This window comes from Periophthalmus magnuspinnatus, chromosome 6, assembly GCF_009829125.3.
Source record: "Periophthalmus magnuspinnatus isolate fPerMag1 chromosome 6, fPerMag1.2.pri, whole genome shotgun sequence".
NCBI classification, from domain to species: Eukaryota; Metazoa; Chordata; class Actinopteri; order Gobiiformes; family Gobiidae; genus Periophthalmus; species Periophthalmus magnuspinnatus.
This window is the reverse complement of record NC_047131.1, coordinates 2141842-2160990: the sequence shown is the minus strand read 5'-3', so window position 1 is coordinate 2160990 and position 19149 is coordinate 2141842. Positions and strand designations below refer to the sequence as shown.

At 39.7% G+C, this 19149-nt stretch overlaps 4 protein-coding genes across 6 annotated transcripts; 2 read left to right on the top strand and 2 right to left on the bottom strand.

Moving 5' to 3' along the window:
- Positions 1-24: 24 nt before the first annotated feature.
- Positions 25-7054, bottom strand: fads2 (fatty acid desaturase 2). 3 transcript variants are annotated; one of them, XM_055222367.1, is made up of 13 exons: positions 6949-7054; positions 6385-6593; positions 6206-6316; positions 5892-6089; positions 5723-5824; positions 3933-4058; positions 3800-3860; positions 2889-2965; positions 2272-2369; positions 2104-2200; positions 1151-1230; positions 617-742; positions 25-523 (listed from the first exon to the last, which is right to left on the bottom strand). In XM_055222367.1, exons 2-13 carry the CDS (start codon positions 6580-6582, stop codon positions 472-474), a joined length of 1326 nt encoding a protein of 441 aa, XP_055078342.1. In that variant the 5' UTR covers positions 6583-6593; positions 6949-7054; the 3' UTR covers positions 25-471. The 3 variants fall into 3 exon arrangements, with proteins under 3 accessions (XP_055078342.1, XP_033824108.1, XP_055078343.1); XM_033968217.2 differs by having other exon boundaries at positions 6696-6972; XM_055222368.1 differs by lacking the exons at positions 25-523; positions 617-742; positions 6949-7054 and adding an exon at positions 6696-6822 and having other exon boundaries at positions 1147-1230.
- Positions 7055-10967: 3913 nt separating this feature from the next.
- Positions 10968-12158, top strand: LOC117372776 (leucine-rich repeat-containing protein 10B). Its single transcript, XM_033968622.1, has one exon. The coding sequence runs from the start codon at positions 10968-10970 to the stop codon at positions 12156-12158; it is 1191 nt and encodes a 396-aa protein (XP_033824513.1).
- Positions 12159-14215: 2057 nt separating this feature from the next.
- On the top strand, positions 14216-16868 carry tmem258 (transmembrane protein 258). Its single transcript, XM_033967812.2, has 4 exons — positions 14216-14289; positions 14723-14832; positions 16082-16210; positions 16719-16868. Exons 1-3 carry the CDS (start codon positions 14287-14289, stop codon positions 16206-16208), a joined length of 240 nt encoding a protein of 79 aa, XP_033823703.1. The 5' UTR covers positions 14216-14286; the 3' UTR covers positions 16209-16210; positions 16719-16868.
- A 414-nt stretch (positions 16869-17282) lies between these two features.
- Positions 17283-18726, bottom strand: tmem138 (transmembrane protein 138). Its single transcript, XM_033967811.2, has 4 exons — positions 18272-18726; positions 18006-18177; positions 17849-17924; positions 17283-17778 (listed from the first exon to the last, which is right to left on the bottom strand). The coding sequence occupies exons 1-4, from the start codon at positions 18397-18399 to the stop codon at positions 17666-17668; spliced, it is 489 nt and encodes a 162-aa protein (XP_033823702.1). The 5' UTR covers positions 18400-18726; the 3' UTR covers positions 17283-17665.
- Positions 18727-19149: the final 423 nt, after the last annotated feature.

Below are 19149 nucleotides of genomic sequence, written 5' to 3'. Positions count from 1 at the left end.
ATCTAATGGATTTTTTGACACATGTTCAGATGACTACCAGGTTTTATTCAGCTGTTTTGTCTTAGAGATTAATTTGAAAATGTCCAGCAGATATTGTACATGTCTTCAAGACCCTAACAGAAAAATAGATTTCTTAACATTAAAGGGGCACTATGCAACTTTAGGTGAAGTGTCTCGAAATTGTTTTGTCTGAATGTTTCAAAATGACATAAACCTTTGCAATCTCCATGGAGACAAGCAGGTGAGTCCACCAAGTATTTCTGGCAATGAAAACACCTGAAATTGAATAAATTAAAAAGGTAGAAAAGTTTGTACCATACTGTAGAACATTTCAGGCAAAGCAATAACATTTTTTGAGTCAAGCAGGTGAAGGGCCCTTCACTTGAAAAGTTACATAATGCACCTTTAAGCAATTACAATAGAAAGTCTAAACGATACACTAGAACAAAAGAGTGCAACTTGGGTGTCAAATCATTTGTGAAGATATGCATCAAGCCAGAGTTCTCCCGAGTTTTTCAAAGACCTGTAAATGCATCTCAGAGGAGTTAGTGCATAGTTATATTCAGTCAATAGTAGTGCAGAATATCAAATAAAAGAGTGGATCAGACAAACTTACCAGAAAACATCCACAATGGCAGTGGTCAGGGATTTCTTCTGATAGACAATCCCATGTTTCTCACACAGTGCCTTGACCAGTGGTGCCACCTTGTGGTAATTATGGCGCGGCATTGTTGGAAACAGGCTGTAAACAGAAATTCAATTTAAGATAATGTAATACCTGGTCAGATAGAATATGAAATTGATTCTGATAATAAACCCACAAAAATCTCCATAAAAATGTTTGTGCATTTGGTGACAGGGAAAATGTCATTGCTTTTCTCTCAACTGAAAGTACAAAAGTTAGATTTTTTTGGCTTCTTCCGCTGTTGTGACACCCAATCAGATTAAAATATTTGTCATGGCGTGCCGTGTTTTCCCGATCACTTTCAGCAAGAGCCATCCCAGATTGTGTGTAGATGTCAACTCAGAGGACTGCATATCAATCAGGTGTGAAACGGATTACCAAAACCAAGCATTTTACCAAAGAAACACATATTCAAACTGTTTAATGTGCTAGAACTGTAGGAGTAAAGGGTCAAAGAGGACTTACTGGTGTTCGATCTGGAAGTTGAGGTGTCCGCTGAACCAGTCATTAAAGGCAGATTGCTCCACGTTACAGGTGGCCTGGAGCTGAGGGCAGAAGCATCAGGAGTGTTTTTAAAGTGTAAGACATGGCATTTTAGTGATACAGTGGGGTGGTAGAGGCACAGTGGAAGTGTATCCACCCTCTCATTCAATGGTTGGGGGTTTAACTCTAGTTCTGACAATCAATACTGGGCAAGGCACTTCACTACACAACTGCAACAAAGTAACATTGCACACTGACTTTACAATTATTGACACTACTGACACTACTCAATAAAACAAACAAAAGTATAACATAACCTTAAAAAAGTTCAATCTTTAATCTAGAGCTTGAGATAGTGTCATCACATCAGAATTTTCAGTTACCCTAATGTTAAACACAGAGATTTTAAGATGATAAATACTAAACGTCATGTTCAAGCAAAAAGTATTATGACAATATAATGTGATAAATGTATTTACCAGTAGAAACCCTCCATGCTCCATGGCTTTTTTGTTTACTTTACCTAGTTTTTGTTAATGCAGCTCTATAGATGTTTTGCATGCCAGATCAGTAATGTATAGTTTTTGAAATTCAATCCCAAATTCCACATACTTTCTTCAGACTTTCCAGTAGATTATCACAATAATGGAGCTCAATAGCCCCCAACCCAACTTCAAAGTCGGCTCTGGATCCATAACTAAATCTGTCATTAATTTTCCTGCCTTGATGTGTGTTTGGTGACAACTGTTGCCACTGGCGCCCCACTGTGGCACCTGATATTCCTGGGGGTCCTCAATCCAGGTACAAACTAGAATCAGCCCTGGTTCACTTCTGAGATCTGACGAGATCAGGCTTTGACAAGGAGGTATGTATATATGGTATTTTATATATATATATATATATATATATATATATATATATATTGTATTAGTCACCTGCATGCTTAACCAGTCCTGGTGCTTCTCATGGTCTATGTCCATGGGCAGGTGATTCATCTGTGTCACCCACACAAACCAATGGCTTTCCAAAAACCTTAAAAAAAACAACAACATCATTACTAATTTTATATTAACTAAATGGGGGGAACTTATTTGTTTACTGACCTGACAAAAGTGATGAAAGCCAAAGAGCCCAACACACCATAAAGAGGCACAAAGCACAACAAGTACCGGATGTAGAACGTCAAGGCCCAGGCTAAGTCCTAAGAAAAGCAAATATGTAGTTGTTGATTTTATTCCTCAAATGAAGTGTATATGACTTTTATTTTTACATTTTACCAATTACTATCTTTGATGGGATACCTGTGTACCAACAATTTGTGAACAGAAGTTGAGAAAACTTGTAAATAACAGAAAGTAGCACTAAAAAGTAATTCATCTATATGTCATCAATACATAAACAATTTACACGCAAGTTTGTGTGAAGTCTGACAGTTTAAACATTCACTGAACATAATAAAAATAGTAGGTGTTGTAATGTATTTTTATTGGCACATAATAACTATTGTGTAAATTAGAGAATTTGTTTTTGGATCTGTTTTCTATGTGATCGCTATGTAACTTGTGATTACCTCTATCTCAAACTAAACTAAGCCTCACATATAAACTGTAAATCTATAGAGAAAATATGTTTAGCCAAACCTTCAATATAATTACTTTAACTATGTTTTAGTTAAGTGGGTAATCTAACTTGCCAGCACTTAAAACATTGGTCATCTTACCTCCCAGTTCTTGCGTGTGATGGTGATGTACATGGCCTGGATGTGGAACACAATTGGGATGATCAGAGGGGGCCCAACTACAAAAGATTAAAATATAGATCAAAGGTTGCAGAGCTAGTTTTATTTGATATTATATTTTGTTACACTGAATGAGTCGTGAGATATAGACGTTATCTATCATTTGAAGTAAACACTAAAAGACTATGAATGTTGTGATTAATATTTCATATGTTTGTTATCTAACCCTGAAAACGCACTGACTTTTCTGGGAATCAAATATGAGACCTTCTAGCGGTGGGTCACCACTATGCTGCAATTCACCCTCTAGGATTATGCACTAACTGAAACCCTGAAATTGTGTATACACTCTTACACTTTTATTTTTGGTTTTCAAGCGTAGTCTAACTGCCTATATGTGTACTAGAATAGGCTAAGCAAACCAGGCTTGTGGGCTTAAATTAGGCCTTTTCGATAATTAGCTAAACTAATAAACTAATACAGGTTAAAGTTTTGTGTCATTCATTATTAGAGTCAAAATGATCAGTTCCACATTTATTTTATTCTGGGAAGTGCTCAAGGTTGTCTTTAAGTCCACACACATTACGCTTTCATGCTTTGTGGGAACATTAACTTTAATTTACTTCCTGAAGAATGAATCTAACCTTAACCGTAATTATAACTTGCCTAAATTTCATCTATATCAGAAATTTTGCACTGTTGTTTTTGTATATTTTATTTATATTCAGTCAAAGTCTATTTTTAATGCATGCCCTTATTTATATTTTATCATAGCTTGTATTTACTATTAATATTCTTTGTTTTAGGTTGCACCATGAGGCCAAAGCCAGTTCCTAGTATTCAAGTTCCTGAATGAACTCAAGAAGTAATAAGAATAATAAAAGGAGTCATACCTAAAAAGAAATACTTATGCTGGTGGTGGTAAGGCATAAATTTGATCTTCTTGATACCATACTGTAGCAGACAGGAGAAGTTAAACATAGTAGTACATAGTAACCATTGCACTGTTCTGTGTGCTGTGTTAACCTCCACTGGCTGAACAGTGCCGACCACCAGGACTTTCACCATGTTGATATCCGGGTCTTTGCTGAAGATGTTGGGCTTAGCGTGATGCTGGAAATGTCGATGATTCCACCACATTGCAGAAGCCCCCTGTAAGAGCAACAGCAAGTATGAAAAAGATGTATATCAATGAGTAAAAATTATTAATCACTCAAAGACTATTTTCAAACTTTAAATCAAATTGTAAAATAATGAACTGAACTGTAGTTTTTGTATTACTGGATTTCACAACATTCTAAAGGCCAGTAATGTTTTTTATGATTTTGTCCATCCATCCATCCATTTTCTTCCGCTTATCCGGGGCCGGGTCGCGGGGGCAGCAGTCTAAGCAGGGACTCCCAAACTTCCCTCACCCCAGACACGTCCTCCAGCTCCTCCGGTGGGACCCCAAGGCGTTCCCAGGCCAGCCGAGAGACATAGTCCCTCCAGCGTGTCCTGGGTCTTCCCCGGGGCCTCCTCCCGGTGGGACATGTCCAGAACACCTCCCTAAGGAGGCGTCCAGGAGGCATCCTGAGCAGATGCCCGAGCCACCTCAACTGGCTCCTCTCAACATGTAGAAGCAGCGGCTCTACTCCGAGCTCCTCCCGTGTGACTGAACTCCTCACCCTATCCCTAAGGGTGCGCCCTGCCACTCTGCAGAGGAAACCCATTTCAGCCGCTTGTATCCGGTCATTACCCAGAGCTCATGACCCTAGGTGAGGGTAGGAACGTAGATTGACCGGTAAATCGAGAGCTTCGCCTTCCGGCTCAGCTCCTTCTTCACCACAACGGACCGATACAGCGACCGCATCACTGCAGACGCTGCACCGATCCGCCTGTCAATCTCACGCTCCATCCTTCCCTCACTCGTGAACAAGACCCCGAGATTCTTGAACTCCTCCACTTGAGGCAGAGACTCACCACCCACCCGGAGAGGGCAAATCACCTTTTTCCAGTCAAGAACCATGGCCTCGGATTTAGAGGAGCTGATTCTCATCCCAGCCGCTTCACACTCGGCTGCAAACCGCCCCAGTGCTGCGGGTCCTGGCTCGATGAAGCCATCAGGACAACATCATCTGCAAACAGCAGAGATGAAATCCTGTGGTTCCCAAACCAGATCCCCTCTGGCCCCTGGCTGCGCCTAGAAATTCTGTCCATAAATATAATGAACAGAACCGGTGACAAAGGGCAGTCCTGGCGGAGTCCAACATGCACCGGGAACAGGTCTGACTTACTGCCGGCAATGAGAACACAGCTCCTGCTCCAGTCATACAGGGACCGGACAGCCCTTAGCAAAGAGCCCCAGACCCCATACTCCCAGAGCACCCCCCAAAGGACACCACGAGGGACACGGTCGAATGCCTTCTCCAAATCCACAAAACACATGTGGAATGGTTGGGCATACTCCCATGAACCCTCGAGGACCCGATGGAGACTATAGAGCTGGTCCAGTGTTCCACGACCGGGACGAAAACCACACTGCTCCTCCTGAATCCGAGGTTCGACTATCGGTCGGATTCTCCTCTCCAGTACCCTGGAATAGACCTTACCGGGAAGGCTGAGGAGTGTGATTCCCCTGTAATTGGAACACACCCTCCGGTCCCTTCTTATACAGAGGGACCACTACCCCGGTCTGCCATTCCTGTGATATTGTGAATTTACTTTTTAGATATTTTATAGGAAAGTATAATGTTATCAATACGAAAAACTGCATCTTGTCCCTCATCTGGAAATATGATCTCATCAGAGTCTGGAATCTGAAAACCAAGATTTACCTTTAGATGACCAATGATAAACCTCTGGCCAATGTGATTCCAACGTGACCTTTTGAAAACAGATAAATGCCCCAAGTCGTGCTGCAGCCATGATGCCTGTGCCTGGAGAGACTCTGTGTTAAATTGACACACAAATCATGGAGCAGAGAATGTGCACTCATCTACTGACCTGTACAATGGTGAGGAGGATGATGGACAACAGTGTGGGCCCCCAGCCTGTGCCCCAGAGCAACAGCAGCAGCCAGGCCCCTACCTCCAACAGCAGGATGTGGCCCAAGTACAGGCAGAAGAACCAGGGCTGTGCCTCAAACATCCCCTCACTCTGTACCTGGGTCAGGAGAGCCCGGAAATCTGCCGCCACTGCTGCCTGTCAGCCAAAGTACAGGGTAACTACTCTTACTGTAAATGGGTGCGTGACACCTCAGGCACATGAATAAAACAGAGCGTCTTTGTCATCTCAACACATTTTTAATGAACACTCACGTTTTTATTGTTGTCTTGGCTGGGCTCATCGGCTGCCAGCTCTCCAATCAGCAGAGGCTTTAGGAACTTCTGAACAAACTTCACATCACGATGAAATGCTGTGAACGCTTCCTACAGAGACACATAACACAGTGAGATCCCGAGCCGCAAACTTCTCCGTGGTTATGAGTGCTCCTTACTGTGGCGTCCTCTCCAGCGTAGTGCTGGATCAGCCTGAACCCCCCGGGATGTCTCTTGGCCCACTGTGTGACATTGTACACTTTTCTGTCAATGACGAGCCACTGGTCGCCCCTGTGGCTGTGTCTCTGAACCTCTTCCCAGGTGAAGACTGCAGGGCTCCCAGCTCCAGGTCCTGTCAGCTCAGCTCCTCTGCCCATCTCTCCTAATCCTGTGAAAAATACAAAGAGAATTCTTTACAACAGAGAGGTGCTGTTCACCCACTGAAGATCAAACCCAGTTTGTGCCTGTCCACTCTGCCCCAGTGTCTGACCTGATATTCTCTGCTTTAACAAGCTGAAGTAACCGGAGCAGTGCCACAAGACAACAACGACTCACAAATAATTCATCACCATGCAGGAGAAAATACAATGTTTCATCTTCCAGCTTCAAATGTGAGGCTACTTTCTGTAGCCAGCTGATCTTAAAACAAGCGTATTAAACAGTGAAACTTAGCGCAGTCATGAACAGAGCAGAGCAGGTGTGCAGAGGAAAGCCTACAAAGCCTACAGCAGCACAGTACTCACGTGAGCGTCCGCGCACCGCCGCGCAAACCGTGTTTATTATGAGCCCACCATCTTATCACATCAACATGCAGCAAACTCCTTTTCACTTTTTTCTAATTTGTCCAGTGAATCATACGGGACGAATGCTGAGAGATCATTCGAGCTTTTTTGGCCAATCGGGATGGAGTATCCCCAGACCAACTGGCAGGTCTGTAATTGGCCCAAAGGAAAGCCCATCTCAGAGGCGCACTGTCAGGAGCCTGGAGTGGCCCCTCTGCCCCGGATCTCCTGTGTGTGCTCTTCAACTGGACTAGAGTTTTACTTGTAGATCATGTTGAGATTGGGAAACTAGAGAACTGTAGTCAGGATTAGTTCAAGATTTATAAATTCGGGCCGCTTTAGTGTAACCTATTTTATACAGGCCAAGTCTGCAGCTGTTTTCAGCGGGTTTATTATTTTATGAAGACTGTTTTTTGTTTTTTTTTTTGTTTGTTTGTGTGTTTGTTTGTTTGTGTGTTTTTTTTTTCTTTTTTCCGATTAGGCTAAACCTCAGCAGTTCCTCAGCCTTACACCGAAGTGCAGTCTCCTCCTTTTCCAGCAGATGGTGTGTTGTGCTGTAAAATGTCGCAGTGGTTTTCAAACTCAACACACTAAAATAAATAAATAGATTAATTGTTTTCTCAGGTTCTGTTTTTTCTTCTTTTTTTTTTCTTTTTTTTTTTTACATTAATCCAAAGATAATTATACTGTGGAATATGAGCCTATAGTTTACTTTTTCAGTCCAATGGGAATTCAATCAAAATGAAAAACATAATTGCATTTTAGTATATTTTGGGGCTAAAAAGTGATATATTCTGGCTTTGAATAAAAATAGTCAATTTGAAAAAGTGACATATTTAGGTCATATTTGTGGTATTTATGTCTAGAGACCGAAATACCACAAATATAAGGCTGCTCTTCATTGAATACATTCAGTTTCATGTAGACCTATGTAGGTCTATGTAGACCTATGTATTTAACCTTCTGTCATTTCATTTGGTGCTTTTCATTAGATTTTACCTCATGATTCTTTAATCTGTTTCAGCTGAATTTTAGATCTGGTTTAGTTGGCCCAGTTGCAATGAAATAATGAATTTCCAAAGTAATATATAGTATCCACATTTATTATCTATTTTAAACCTGAAAACCAGCAAAATGCAGACACAGAGAATACAATAGAATACATTGTTGCTCGGACTCAAGCAGGGAACTGTGAGTTCCTCTGGTCCTGCATGGAGACAATAGCTCTCTGCTGACCAGAAGATCCTCCTTCACACACACACACAGACACACACACAGACACACACCCATAGACATACACACACACAGACGCACGCACAGACACACACCCATAGACATACACACACACACACATACATGCACACGCTGAGACACTATAAACATGCACATCTCAGGACTCATCCTTTCTGGAGAGTCTGTTGCTTCATTGTCCACTTCACCTGTGTGAAACTCATTTAAACCATTTAAACCTCTTGGTCGTCTTTGACACTTTCACCAGAAACAAACATTCCTCGAGTAATGATTGAAGTCCTGTACAGTAATCTATTATCAAAGCAATAAAAAAAACTCTGAAGACTTCTGTAGATTACTTTTATATCATTGTAGTAGTAAACATTTGAAAAAACAAACCCAACCAGCACATTCACAGACACATTTGATCATGCAGGAAGATACATTTCAACATTTTTAAACATACCAACAAAAGCACACAGCAGTCACGATCAGCATGGAAGATGTGCTCTGAATCAGAACCAGGCAGCCCAAGAGTCACATGTGAAGACAAACTCTACCCCTCAAAGTGTCAGAAAATGCCTACCTTTACAGTGTCTCCTGTTTACATATGAGTGAAGCGGACTGTGTCAGTCTTGTTTCTAAATGACGGTTTTAGAATCCACTGGAGGTCACTGTGTTTAATAGTCCCATTTTTGACACTTGTTTGCATTGCAAAGAGACTTACGCCCATTGTTCAAGCTGCTGCCTGACAGAACTCACTTAAATCTCTAGGATGTTTTATTGATCTTTTAGGTTAGTTAGGTCTAAAAGACACCAAACAAAAATACATTTGTGGAAGTAAAAGTACAGATACTGGAACAAAAAATACTCAAGTAAAAGTAAGTGTATCACATAAAAAAAAAAAAAAATGCACTTAAACAAAAGTATTAAAGCATATATATATATATATATATATATATATATATATATATATATATATATATATATATATATATATATATATATATATATATATATATATATAAACTTTTACTTTTCAGTTCTGTTCAAAAATGTAGTGCAGTAGAAAGTACAGATACTGCTCTCAAATGTAGTGAAATAAAAGTAAAAAAAAAGTATCCACTTTAAAATATACTTAAGTAAAGTACAGATACAGATTTTTTTATTTTATTTTTTTTTAACTTAAGTACAGTACTTTTAGTTTTTTATGTTCCACCACTGCATTTGTGTGATAGTCTATGTCTCTAGTTTATGTTTAAAGTGATGTAAGAAAAACAAGACCAGTGCTAAAAGAGCCACCGTGCTACGGGCTCTATGGCCCATGTGGATTATATCAATGTTCTGCTCCTCTCCTTGTCTCTGTGAGCTTCCCGGCTCAGTTCTGATACTTCCACACTGTTCCTTCATGCAGAGTTGTCAGATCCAATGACATTTCAATCTGAGGCCTTAATTTGCAAATCAGCACTTTTGCTCCTCATGTCGGCCTGTCACAGAAGCTCATCTTTGTGCAACATGTGGCTTGTCTCATTGGGCTGACACATGCTCAGACATCTGACCCCAACAGCTTTTTCAAATATTCTTCTGGATCAGTGTCACATGACCTGCCCAGTGTGTGTTACAGTGTTCACTAGACACCCTCATACAGCACGGACTTTGAAAACAACCAAAATGACCATGAATGAATGATGAATATTGCAGAAATATACCTCCTTATACCTTTCTTGTGACATATACACACAGATTAATTCAACTGTTGGACTCTCTTTTTTCCCATTGGATATTAGCACAAGTCTTCATGCATACTGTTTTGGTAATGCTTATTAAAACATCTAACAAGCTGCTAAATTGAATACATATAAGTGGTTAATTGGATGTTAATTAGTACTTGTTTGACCCTTTTTGAAGCCTTAATCTGCATAACCTTATCCTGCTACTAATTCGGCATTCACTAACACTGTAAAGGCTGTATTACATGAATAATGATCCTAATAGATTTTTGGTAATAAAGGTCCTACCACAGCAATTGTTTGTGTAATCAGTAGATATATAGATAGTGTCTTTCATCTCTGACTAACTGTGGGAATGATGTGGGCATAGGTTACCGTAGTGCAAGTAAGCCTTGTTTAACCATCTCTCCCTCTCTGCGCGTGTGTCTGTCAGATGAGTGAGTCCTGCTCCGGTTACACTGAGGGAGGCAGCGGAGTGCAAACCTTTACACAACACATACAACCAGATCAGGAGCACCGCTCATCTCTCATCGCTGGGACAACTGCAAAACTTTCAAAACAAACTTCTTCACCAGCGTGGATTATAACTGGATTGGTTGACCTTCCTTTCTGTCAGCTGCAATAAGTTGTATGGTGGGATTTGTAGTTTTTTTGTTTTTTTTTAACTCGGAAAGACAGCTATGTCTGATCACAGAGCAGAGGATTGGTGAGGACTGGACTGGCTCAAAATTCTGCTGCCACTGGTTGAACTCAACTCCCAACCCCACTACTACTATTACTATTACTACTACTACTACTATTATTATTACTACTATTACTACTACTATCACTACTACTATTCCACTCTTAGGTAAATATTCTAATGGATAAAAAGTGCATTTGAGGACAAGACGTGGCTAAATAACTGTAGGTTTGCATGGCGGCAGCTCTGTGGAGTGGCCCTTACCAAGGAGGCCTCTTTGGATCGGGGTCGTCTCAAACCAACAGTGCAAAACTGGCAGAGGGTTAAGTCTTTTGAACATGGGAAACTCCTCTGGAAAAGAGGAGGGGGCTGAGGGGGCTGAGGGGGCTGATGGAGAGGAGGAGAAGGATGGAGAAGACGAGATTCCAGAGAAAAAGAAGGAAGAGAAGGAGGAGGAGGTGGAGTTGCCTTTAGGAGTGGAGGAACTGTTTGAGAGTGGTGATCCAGTTTTGGATATCAGCTACAAAAAGTTCAAACGCTTGCCTCTTCGTGTTTGTAGTCTTCTGCACCTGGAGAAGCTGTATTTATGTGGGAACAGTCTGAGAAATCTACCTGACAGTCTATCACAACTCCAAGGTCTCCGCACCTTGGCTTTAGATTTCAACAAGATGGAAGACGTCCCACCGGCTGTTTGCGAGCTTAGAAACCTCACGCGGTTATACCTGGGCAGTAACCGACTTATGAACCTACCTGCAGAAGTGAAAAATCTGCAAAATTTGCGTTGTCTCTGGGTTGAAAGCAACTACTTCCAGAGATTCCCACGAGAGCTCTATGATTTACCCAATCTCAAGTCCCTCCAGATTGGGGACAACCGGTTGAAGACTCTGCCTCCTGATTTGGTGAGGATGGAGGCTTTAAGAGGACTTTGGCTCTATGGGAATCGTTTCGAAACATTCCCCAAAGTTCTGTTGAAAATGGAAGGCTTGGAAATTCTCGATATGGATCGCAACAAGATCTCAGAATTCCCAAGTTTGAGACGTTTACATGCCTTACGTTTATTCTCATATGATCACAACCCTGTAGAAGCCCCTCCTCCTGTTAGAGAAGAGGTGTTAGTAGTCGGAGAGGGAGCGGCTGAGTTTTTGGAGATCCGTGAAGCCAGGATAGAACGAAGGAGAAAAGCTGCAGAGGAGGAGGCTGAATTGGCACTAGCTGCAGAGGCTGGAGAGGAACCTGTCATTCATGGCATCTTAAAAAATAGCAATGCAAATAAGAGTGAGATGGCAGAGGAAACAGACGGGAATGGAGAAATGGAGAGAGAAGAGGAGGAGATGCTGGAGGAGGAGGATGGAGGACCTTTGGTGGACTATCAGGAGGAATCACAGTTTGAGACTCAGGACATGTACGGTGATGGAGACATGATGGAGTTTGAGGGGGATGAGCTAGAGTATGACACAGTGCAGATGGATTATGAATATGAAGAAGGACCAGAGCTGGAGGAGGTTGGGAGACAAGAGCAAAGGGCTTGATGCTCTCCACTAAAATGTCCCAATCTCAGGCATTAAAGGCGCTGTACCTGACTTTTACTGTTTTTAAAATGTGAAAAAAGAACTTCATTTTAAATGGTTTGCAGTAATTCCTCACTTATCTTATGCATTCGGAGCATCAATATTATTCACCGCTATGAGGTTTATAAGTGGTGTTCACAACTCTCGAAGACCGCAGCAGAGTTTCGTCGTCACAGAAAACGACAACAACAAACAACTAACATGCCAACGTGATTATTGGACTATAAAATTCTTTCTAATTAGATGCAGACAATTGCGTACAGGGCCTTTAATTGTACTTGATTGAGGAAAAAATGCATTCATAACTAAATAATATTCAAAGCTTGTGTTGGTATTACTCAGATTTAGCACTTTTTATGATATACTTTTAATTTGCACATTAATCAACATATCAATCAATGCAAATAGGCTATGCAGGAGCAATTACATTTCATGCAAGCATCACACAAACACATAACACTGTTTTTCTCCTTTCAAATATAGTTTAATTTGACTACCTACTTTGCTTTATATAAAATATCATGTTAGCAGTAGGTTTATGAATAAATATGTATATTTAGGTAATACAAATGTATGTGTGCTTGAATTACAGTAATGTTTATCTTCCTATAGTCCTACTAAGCACTGTGTGTTTATTTTCTGATTTAATGGAAGACGTAACCATAAAAAGTATAAGTATGTAAGTAATGAATACAATAATACAAAGCTATTATAAACTCTAACTAAATATAAAATTCAATCACCAGCAGTGTAACACACTTTTTATTTTTCATATTGGTGTGCTGTATATATTTTGAATTAAATATTTTAAATTACGTTATGGCACTGTTCATGTATTTATAAATTTGAAGCAGTCTAGCCTAGATGTCTGGAAGTATCTAGTCAATAACAGCCTGTCTGAAAACTGTGAAAATAAATATTTATTACCATGTTATAACACTTGTATTTTTTCTGTATTAAAATGTAGGCTACTAATATTCTGAAACACTACAGCTCTGTAGTGTCTGCTTCTTTGGCACAGCATGATGCTTCTAATTTTACATGCAAATGTGTACATGAGATTCAGTGGTATACCAAATATTTATGACATTCTAAACATAACTGAGAGTCCATGTTGTGTAAGCAGAGTGTATTGGATGATGAATGGTCAGGGCACCTCACCTTAAATGGCAATTCATTAATAGGAAGTTTTTATAGGGAAGCCATAAAGTTGTCTGTCTATAGGGCTCATCCTTCATGTGCCGCAGGTGTGTAAACCAATACAGTGTTCCACGGGTCCTTTTTCTCACGTCTCATTGAACCGCTGAAATATTTATGCCACTATAATATTTATCATGTGGTGGTGTTCATGGTCGGATGGCCTGGAAACTGATATAGAATGAGATGATTAGTATAAAAAATATTCCAGTGTCAGAAAATATATAAGCAAAGTAATAAACATGGGCTACGTAAAACATAAAACATTGAATAAAATCAAACTAATGTCTGATTTCTAATAAAATATCTGGGCACATAAATAATGTCAAAGCTGTGCAAATAAGAATTAGGATTGTATCATCCCTCTTGTCTTTTATTTCATTTTATTTCATTCATTGATAATGTACATAACCCCTGAGAAGAGTCATTGTCATTTCAAGCTGTTTGTTGTCCCTGGCCCCAGAATTGAACCCTTTTTCTTTCATTTTCAGTGGGCTACAATGTACATCTTGTCCCGGACCCCAACAGGCTTGGGTCAAGACAGTATTTAACTATTATTTAAGCTGCTTTAATATTTTTACCATAACTAGGCTACTTTCATCATAACTAAAATTTAAAAAAAGTTATAATTCAGTGACAAACAACCATCCATTACTCCTTCCTATCATTTATAACTGATCCTTTAACTAGACAAATATTAAAAAATGTTACACAGAATGGCAGAACTAATAGGAGGCGCACATTTCAGTTCAAAGCGAGCGTGAAAAAAGGAAAACACCGAGGCGTAAGAGACGCTGTACGTCATCGCGTCACTGCAAAACCAGGAAGTGCTAGTCAGTACGTGGCCTTTTCAGCTTTGCTCTTCGGAACTGGACTGAAGCTCTACTTCAAAATGGTAATATTCAGATTTGTATTATCCTCAAACGTGTTGTTGCAGTCATGACTTGCATGTATGGTTGTAAATGTCATACGGGTACCTGGCTGTTGCATTTTGGCGGCTGCTTTGTTGTCAAATTCACATGTAAACTGCGAGGCGAGTACAGTGCACAGTGCATGCTAATCCTACTGGCTACTGTATTTATTCATTCATTCTTCTTTCAAAATGAGTGTATTTCTTCGTTGATCTTATTCGCTTGTTGTATTAATAAATTGATGTTGATCTAAGTGCAACTGGATAGATAATAGGGCAAATGCTTTAAATACAATGAAGACATCACACACATGACACAGATATAGATATTTCAAACAATGGGAGGCATTAAGAAGCCTGAAAATAAAAAATGAGTAAATGCAAACATAACCTGATCCTATTGCCTCCGTGTCTGTAGGAACTAGAGGCCATGACGCGGTACACCAGCCCGGTGAACCCCGCTGTGTTCCCGCATCTGACCGTCGTCTTGCTGGCTATCGGGATGTTCTTCACCGCCTGGTTCTTCGTGTATCCCTTTCAACTAAATGTGCACCGTACAATACAATATAATACCGGGCTGTAGACGACTAAGAAATTCTTGGTCGACTAAAGACATGTCTTGCCAATCGGTTAGTCGACTAAAAAGGGGCGTGGCAAAGCTCTCAAAAATATTACAGCTCCATGTAGCTGACCCAAATTGCCCTCACAACACTACACCTGCACGGGAGCTCATGCAAAAACAACCATTTATGTAGAGAAATGTACTAACAGTGTATTTGTGTAAAGACAGATGAAATCATGAATTTAATCTGTCTTGTGGCTTATGGCTTGACAAGTTTTGGTTGATAAAGGCACCATTGACTGATTAATTGACTAAATGACTAAAGAACTACAGCCCTAATAGAGTACAATAATTCTGTTACTGAATTAAGTAAACCTTAAATGTAACCCTATATGCAAACTAAGTAATAATATAATAAGTTATACATTTCTGCTAGAAGAGGTATGTTTCAGATGACATCATTTGGCCTACATGTATTGTTTGCTTGAAATGAGGGTAGGTCAAATATCTATTGTTTGCAGTGTGTTCTGTTTGGATAAATATGGAAGGATAAAAAAAACAACTAAAGATCCTATATTGCACAAAATGGATTCTTGTGAGCTTTAAGCCATGTTAAAGTACTGTTACCTTCTCAAAAGTCTTCCCAGAGTTGTTTTATTTCATTCACAGGTTTGAGTAAACCTGCTTTTTTTTAGTCTGTCTACACCTTCAAAGCTCAAAATAGTCTGCTCCACCTTGTGATGCAAGTTTTGGTAGTTTTCAAGTTATCTTCAAACGGCTATCTTTTACCTTTAGGTTAGTGGAGATTCCAGGGCAATTCCAGGGCTGAGTTCATCCAAATGATTCTAGTGTGGGTGTATGGAGTTTAAAAACACCGTAGAGGAGTTTCTGTATTACCACATAACATTACAAGTGTTTTCTGGTTGAGGGAAGAACTCAGCCTAAATATGCAGGGTTTGTGTATTAAACATATGTGAATGAAACAAACACAACTCCAACTATGTGATTAAGTATGATGAGGAAACAACATCAGAACATTTATCAAAAAATAGCAAAGGGTTCTTTAACATGCATTTAGGCTACAGGGTTAGGCATATGTGGATATAATTTTAGTAAATGGTATAACAGCTCCTGCCCTTTTTCAGAGAGTGCATTTTAATTTTCTAGAATCTAAAAAACATTTCTTGTCAAGTTTTGTTCCTGAACTCAGCTCAGTTATGAAGTGACATCGACAAAGTACACCAGGGACGTGTACAAAGAGCTGCTCATCTCGCTGGTGGCCTCTCTGTTCATGGGCTTTGGTGTGTTGTTTCTGCTGCTCTGGGTCGGCATCTACGTATGAAGGTGAAACCACTATTCCAGAGATGCATGCACTCTAAATTAGGGTACTCTATCGAAAACTCCCCAGAAATTCAGCATATATTACATTACATTTTGGACAGAGAACCTGCAGATATAGTAGGAGTTTGTTCCTATTCACCTGCACTTCCCAAAATCGACCATGCTGTGGCATCATTGCAATAGTCCCATGGAGCATGCCAGTAATATTCACAATTTATTCCCAAGAATATTTTTTAATATATTAATGCAAGAGGAAAAACATGACTTAAAGTTGCATAGTAAATGTAAAAGATATATTTAAAGCAAACAAAATATGTGTGTCTGTGCTTGTTGTGTGATTGTTTTACATAATTATGAGGTACCCCTCTGCTGCACTCTTGCTTTACACAAATTCGTATTAAGAGCAAAAGGTTTTATTAAAGTTCTGTGACCCTAGGATGGCACCCTCTAGCTGTTTGTAATTTACTTAAATTCTACATCCGTTGTGTAACTGTTCTTTTTTTTCTTTCAGCTTTAGATAGTTTGCCTGAAGATGACATTCCAGTGGCAAGGATAACATCATGCGCAGTTTGGATCTGAGAGAAGAGTTAATGGGACTGCACTGACATTGTTTTGGGATCATACGGACTGATTTTTTTTCCTAAGGAAATAAAAAAACAATTGTATTAAGTTTGTGTTTATGACTGCTCATGTCTAAATTTTTGTAGAAAAATAGAAATATATTCATCTGGGCACATGTTTTGAGAGCCAATCACCTATTTTCTATTTTATCTATCTATCTATCTATCTATCTTCCTTCCTTTTTTATTTCAAATATTGTTTTCTGTGCTAGTCTCTAAATAAGATTGTAAATATTTAAATAATGTATAACTTTGACTTATGATTGTTAATGTCAAAGTTTATTTATTATAAAGGCATAATGAAGGTTTTAAGAGAATACTGCTACTACAGAGAATTCTCGTTGGGTATTCAAAAACCTATTTTTAGCCTCCGTAAATGACCCTTAACACCCCAATCCTCCATTAATCTTTGTGTCACAAATAGAGCAGACTGGCTCACCTTGTCTACAGGTTAATACTGACGCACGTGGTATTGGGGTATTGACAGATTACACCAGGATGATGCAGGCATTGTTTAATGATTAAAAAAACACAGTGGCACTATGGAATAAAAAAATGTGATCAGTAGACATAAGGCAAAACATACACAAAAATTTGTAGTTAACAGTGCAAGTATCCAAACATGTAAAACTTCCTGTGCATACAGGCATTTTAACTATAAAAATAGATTAGGATGTGAGGCCACAGTGGAGACTGAAATTGAACAGTGCTGAAGCCAACGATCCACTTGTTTTGGTGAATGACACTCGACCCACCCTGATCTCCCATTTTGCCGGTGCTTGTCCAAAATCAGAATAATATATTCTGATAAATTGTCCGAGTCCCTAAATCACTTTTTTCATTCTCGACCTTTAGAAAAGGCCTCACGTAGCCACTGCGAGTCCTTATAGAGCCTCGGGTCTCCCATAAACTCTGAAGTGCGCTTGTACAAGTAATAATACAACACGGCAACTGTGAATATAAACACATGATTAATTAGTTCTTTAAAGTGTGCAATGAGTGAGATGGACATGGACCTCACCTGTTCTCTGGAACACAAAGAGAGCCTGAAGACCATCAGTCCAAACAAACCAGTCTGACTCTATCCATCTCAGATTCTAAGGAAACATGTTTAATCAGACACATCAAGGGGAAGGCTAATTTAATGCAACAAGATATATATTTACAGTGAGACATACCAGGAGCCAGCAATGGAGGCAAATGCTGAGGGTCAAATACAAAGATGCAAACACAATGAGAGCTCTGAATCGCTCGATAAGCAGCGACACCAGCCCCACTTGGAACACATAAGTGTTGAACATCATCAGGAGAATGATGATCATGTTGAAGAGGATGGCTATGTCCTGAATTCTGCAAGAGCAAGACACCAAACTGCAGTAAGGATCTTTGTTTCTTCAACTTTCATTAAAGCCTCACATAATAAATAACTCTAACCAAAACTTACATGAACAGCACCAGCTGGATGACAGAAGCGCCTCTCAGAAGTTCACTGAAGGAGTTGACAAACAGGTCATATGCCAACAGAGACAGCTGGATCAGCAGCACCAGGGAGTAGTTTCCAGTCTGCAGCATCTTCACTCACAGCGTTCAACACGTTAATTAGCTAAAAACACAACCTTCACGCAGAATACAACTACCAAGCTTTTGGCACAGAGCAGTCTTGTCATTATTGAATCCTCACGGTACGATATCCATAAAAGTGGTGCCCCTAAATCCCGGGTGTTGAAATCCCAACAGTCCACAGACCCATGTCAGCGGGTAAAGACAGCAAACTAACAAAACACACACAGATAAAGCTAAGCCTGGGATTGTACCTCACAGTCAAACTCCTGGACGTATAAAAGCTCACAGTTTGGATTAACTACATAATCTGCCGGCAATCTGCAGACAACTGTTTTGTTGTTGTCGTAATCAACATCTGAAACAGTCAAAAGGTTAACGCAAATAGAAAAAAAATACTAAATATTAGCTCCTTCATCTTGATTTTAGAGATTGAAGGCTATACGTTTGTCCGATCATCAAAACTCAAAAACAAAGCTGCTCATTCAAATCTCGAGTTTGTGAGTAGCATTTTGAGCAGTACTAGCCCATGTGTTTCCGTCAGTTCCATGGCAACGTAACTTTACCGTAAGTGCGACTGTAGTGTGAGATCAAGGATTCTGTTGCCCTGGCAATCCAACAGCAGCAAAAGTGTAAAATAAAATAATGTAAAAACAAACAAAAAACATTGATTAAAGGGTTTAAATTGACATATAATGTATTTATGGCCTAATAATATAGTGCACTACTTGTATCTGTCAGGATATTTCTATTCACTCAGAT